Source organism: Phyllobates terribilis, unplaced genomic scaffold (genome assembly GCF_046119375.1).
Source record: "Phyllobates terribilis strain yellow unplaced genomic scaffold, ASM4611937v1 Scaffold_25__1_contigs__length_18738178, whole genome shotgun sequence".
Taxonomy (NCBI): domain Eukaryota; kingdom Metazoa; phylum Chordata; class Amphibia; order Anura; family Dendrobatidae; genus Phyllobates; species Phyllobates terribilis.
Genome location: NW_027362785.1, coordinates 5,571,005 through 5,575,770, shown reverse-complemented (window position 1 = coordinate 5,575,770; position 4,766 = coordinate 5,571,005). Strand labels below are relative to the sequence as shown.

General features: G+C 43.8%; 1 protein-coding gene across 1 annotated transcript; it reads right to left on the bottom strand.

The window, feature by feature from the left end:
• Positions 1 to 682: 682 nt before the first annotated feature.
• On the bottom strand, positions 683 to 2,482 carry LOC141176418 (E3 ubiquitin-protein ligase TRIM11-like). Its single transcript, XM_073660402.1, has one exon. It carries the CDS (start codon positions 2,355 to 2,357, stop codon positions 789 to 791), a length of 1,569 nt encoding a protein of 522 aa, XP_073516503.1. The 5' UTR covers positions 2,358 to 2,482; the 3' UTR covers positions 683 to 788.
• Between the last annotated feature and the right edge of the window lie 2,284 nt (positions 2,483 to 4,766).

Genomic DNA, 4,766 nt, shown 5'->3' with positions numbered 1-4,766 from the left:
GGCTGGGGCTACACGGCGACTTTGGCCAAGACACATGGTGCACGGCTATGCGTTTGCATTGTGACCCCTGGGGTACCGGTTAGACATGCAGACCTCGGCCAAAGTTTCAGACTAGCCCTTAGCCTAACCTAATAGAGAAAGATGGCCGAGGTGGGAATTACCACCGATGTGCAAGAACGTGAACTCCACACACTGATATATAGGTAGCGTTGGCAGCGTATAGTCAGCAGGTCTACAGAACGGGATGTGGGCAAACTACACATGCCCAGGACCCATCCTATAGACCTGAATGAGAGAACACCAAAGATGAGAGATACTGCACATGTGCGAGAAAGCAAGCTCCCGAGAAGCCAACGTAGCAGGCTAAGGCACAGCCACAGAAGCCGGATCACAATGGCGGCTGTAACCTCTGCCAACAAGAAACGGTGGATAAGAAGAGGCAGGAGAACTGGACACTTTGGCTGCATGAACCCGATGGGTGAGTAGTCTCTTCACATTATCGACCCTTTAAATCATGACATACAGAACAATGATTAATACATTGCTCGTGCTGGGTCATCCTAATTGATCGAGGCTCCGATTGTATGACTATCCTCCTTTGGCACTTTCTCTGCACAATGGTGCTCCTGACTGGTCAATTGCGTTGTATAGCAGTATCGGCAAGTCGTGAAAAAACTGAAGCTTGTGTTATAATTTATTAGCTCTGGGGAGTAATTGAAGTCCGATAAGTCAAACCTCGGCTAATCAGAAAATTACAACTAAATATGGACTTGGGCAGTGCTCCCAACTTACTTACAAATTTTCACCCAACTATTCCATAACCTAAGAATAACATGGAGGGGCTCGGAGAAGGCGGCCTTGTAGGTGTGTAAATGTCTGATGGGGCCACCAAGCTCATAAAAAGACAATTGTCCAGCCTCATAATCCAGGTACAGCCCTATCACGAGACATGAAGGCACCAGAGATAAGGTGTCTTCTATTCCGTCATGTCTTATGGAATAATACGGATCCCAATCGGAATATCTGCTCATGCCCCAGGAGTTGTCTCTTCCTCCAATATATGAGTCAGTTCCTTTTCTGTCTATGTTGGGGTAACACAACCCTATACCCCAGTACCCTGATTCGCTGGTCTCTACCTCCCAGTAATGCCGTCCTGAAGAGAAGGCTTTAGAGCACATAACCTGAAAACTGTCAAATCTCTCCTTTGTATCTGGACGGCTCTGGTCCACTGGTGACCAAGTTGCAGTTTTAAGATCTCCAGAAACATTGATGTAATTATTGGCCGTGTGTACATTGAGCTCCAGGTCTATGAAGTTAGAGCCACAAAACGCTCTCTTCGCCTCATTTATGATATCGGACAGTCCGGAGTGAATCGTAGCTGAGATCAGACCTTCGTCCAGATCGTAGATGTCCGCGTCCTCCTTGTGTGCCCACTTCCTATTGCAGATATTGTCTTTGTCAGATTCTCGTAAGAAGGAGAGCGGATCAGTCATATTACAGAGCTGCCCGATGCGATGCATATTCCGCGACAGCTCTTTCTTAATAGTCTCTAACTGCTCGATTTGATGAGAGACGGAGACCAACACTTCTCTCTTCTTCCTGGAAATATCCACCAGTACTTTCCTCTCCAGGTCTTTCAACTTTCTTCTTGCATCTCTAAAGATGGACGTGACCAATTTTGAATTGGTGGCTGCTCTCTTTCGAGATCTCCCCCGAAGTTCCTTTAGGGATTGGCATCTTGTTTCCATCTGGTCGGTCTGTAGTTGAAGTATCTCCGCGCACGTTAGTAGATCCATCTTCTTACTCTGATAAGCTTCTTCTATGGACTTGACTTGATGCTCATTGTGTGTACCGGAGAGGCAGCAAGTGACACAGAGACAGACGTCCTCTGTAGGGCAGTAATACTCCAGGTTCTTCTTGTGGACAGAGCATTTTCTATCTTCCAGTGAAGGGATATGATCAAATAGGACATGTTCTGGTGACGAGTTGTGGACATTCAGATGATCCGTACACAGAGAAGCTTCACATAAAACACAGAATTTAACAGCAGGCGTCGACTGGTCAAGACAATAGGTGCAAGTTTTGGTTTCGACCAGGGTCAAGGACCGGAAGTGCGAGAGGAGATTAGAGAGTGTTTCGGATGTTTTTAGCTCGGGTCTCTCCTTATACAGTCTCCGACACTCAGGGCAGGTGTACTCGCCTTCCCATGTATCACTCTCCTTCATCTGCATGTCCCATGTCTTACAGATACAGTCCCGGCAGAAGCTATGTCCACAAGGAATGGTCACAGGGTCACAGAAAATATCTCTGCAGATACAGCATTCCAGCTCTTGCCTCAGCTTTGCCAGCGCCGCCATCTCAGCAATAAGGAAGTAGGAAAGTAAAGCAGAAGTGGCGACTGCTGCAAAAAAAGTTTAACCCTTAGTTGTGATCCTTGGGTTAAACTAATGGACATCAAGATTCCGAAAAGAAAAGACCACGCTGCAAAAAAAAAAAAAAGGTTCTGGGCAAAAGCAAAATGCCTCCTAGTATTCAGTGCTTCCGGCAGGTAGAAGGCGGATCTTACTGTTCCCGTCTGATTTGCAGGACCCTTGTTCAGTGTCCAGGTTAATGGTCTGAAAACACCAAATGTAAGCAAACTGCCTAATACACAATGGAGCGCAGCTCTGGAGCATTGCTGGTATATAGGGTAATATTCCTCAAGATCACGGGTAATGAAGTTACATCAGCTAACAGTCCTCAAGGTCTTGTGTGGTGATGGTATATAAAGTAATATTCCTGGTTGACTAGGGTGATGAGTAGTACATTAAGTAGGAATCCTGGGGGACTAGGATGGTGAATGTCATCTCCGGAGAGGGAACATATCACCCTCACATTGAACATATGGGATTAATTATAACTGGGAAAGTAATAAAGAGTTGACACTTCAACCTCCATCGAAGTAGGACCTCCTGCAGTGACCAGGTAATTAGAGCAAAGATCTGCTCTGAGAATTAGTCACTAAGATTAGGATTCGTAAACTCAGAGGTGGAGAAGTACACTTCCAAGCAAGAGTTTCCTCTGTTCAAAGCACTGATCGCAAACCTTTTGGAGCCATGGTCAGTGATGAATATTGAGGTTTACATCAATCCAATATTTATGGGACATATATTTTCAGCATCGTAGCGAAGGGACGAACATAATACATTAATTAATATCACTGTAAGGCCTTTCTAACCCCTCCGATGAAAGATGCTATCCAGGCCATGTTAAACATGATGGCAATATCTACCGCCTGGGACCTCCAGGTGAAAAGATATTCTGAAATTTAGGGATCTCATAAAATTAGAAAAGAACTAGCACATCCCAAAACCAGTCCCCATTTGACCTCACCAAGGGGAGGTATGTGGGCATAACCTTGAGCTAATAAAAATCAAAGTTTGGGTTTCTGTCATCGTTCATGTCTGAAAGACATAGTTTCCTGTGGTTCTGTCCATTTTCCTAATCGGAGTTCTTCCCTCCATAAAGATAAGGGTAATTCCTTCAACATCAGGTTTAGTACTTATTTTATGTAATTCTATATATCGTATTGTTTTGTTCAAATTTTGTATTATCGTTGTATCATTTTTTTTTATAAACACTGACTATTTGGGTTAAATACATAAAACTTAATAGCTCTGTTCTTCTTGCTCTGTAAACTGCACCCCTGAAGCCATACGCTACCTGTAACGGACGTCCAATCGGATCGGCCTGTATAATCGATTGGTGGTGGCAATTAGTGGTTCCTTTTGTTATTGTGGAGCTGGCATTGACTATACCAGGGTATACATGTACACGTATATATATATATTCCATGCATTGGAATCGGAGGTGTAAATACCATACGCTCACTGTGAGTTCTCCAATAACCGGCCTAGTAGAGGAAACAGCCACGACCTCGTCTATCACTCGTCAGTAAATTGTGTAATGGTCCTGACGATTGGAGGCATCGGAATTGCGTCCCCTGAAAAATTGGTGGCAGCAGTGGGATCTGTGCGACCTCTCTGGTGTTATCCGTGACAGTGAAATTAAGTGGGTAACTCTAGTGTGGTGAAAGTAAGTCGATAACATTCCTAGTAGCCTAGGGTGTTGAATTATATAGGGTAATATTCCTGGTGTTTTAGAGTAGTGAAGGTGTTTAGGGTAATATTCCTGGTGCTTTAGAGTAGTGAAGGTATTTAGGGTAATATTCCTGGTGCTTCAGAGTAGTTAAGGTATTTAGGGTAATATTACTGGTGCTTTAGGGTAGTGAAGATATTTAGGGTAATATTCCTGGTGCTTTAGGGTAGAGAAGGTATTTAGGGTAATATTCCTGGTGCTTCAGAGTAGTTAAGGTATTTAGGGTAATATTCCTGGTGCTTTAGAGTAGTTAAGGTATTTAGGGTAATATTCCTGGTGCTTTAGGGTAGAGAAGGTATTTAGGGTAATATTCCTGGTGCTTTAGGGTAGTGAAGGTATTTAGGGTAATATTCCTGGTGCTTTAGGGTAGAGAAGGTATTTAGGGTAATATTCCTGGTGCTTTAGGGTAGTGAAGGTATTTAGGGTAATATTCCTGGTGCTTTAGGGTAGTGAAGGTATTTAGGGTAATATGCCTGGTGCTTTGGAGTAGAGAAGGTATTTAGGGTAATATTCCTGGTGCTTTAGGGTAGTGAAGGTATTTAGGGTAATATTCCTGGTACTTTAGGATAGGGAAGGTGTTTATGGTAATATTCCTGGTGCTTTAGGGTAGTGAAGGTATTTAGGGTAAT

What these genes read in the sequence shown, in the direction of transcription:
- LOC141176418 (XM_073660402.1), bottom strand. Translation starts at nt 2,357, where the DNA reads ATGGCGGCGCTGGCAAAGCTGAGGCAAGAGCTGGAATGCTGTATCTGC.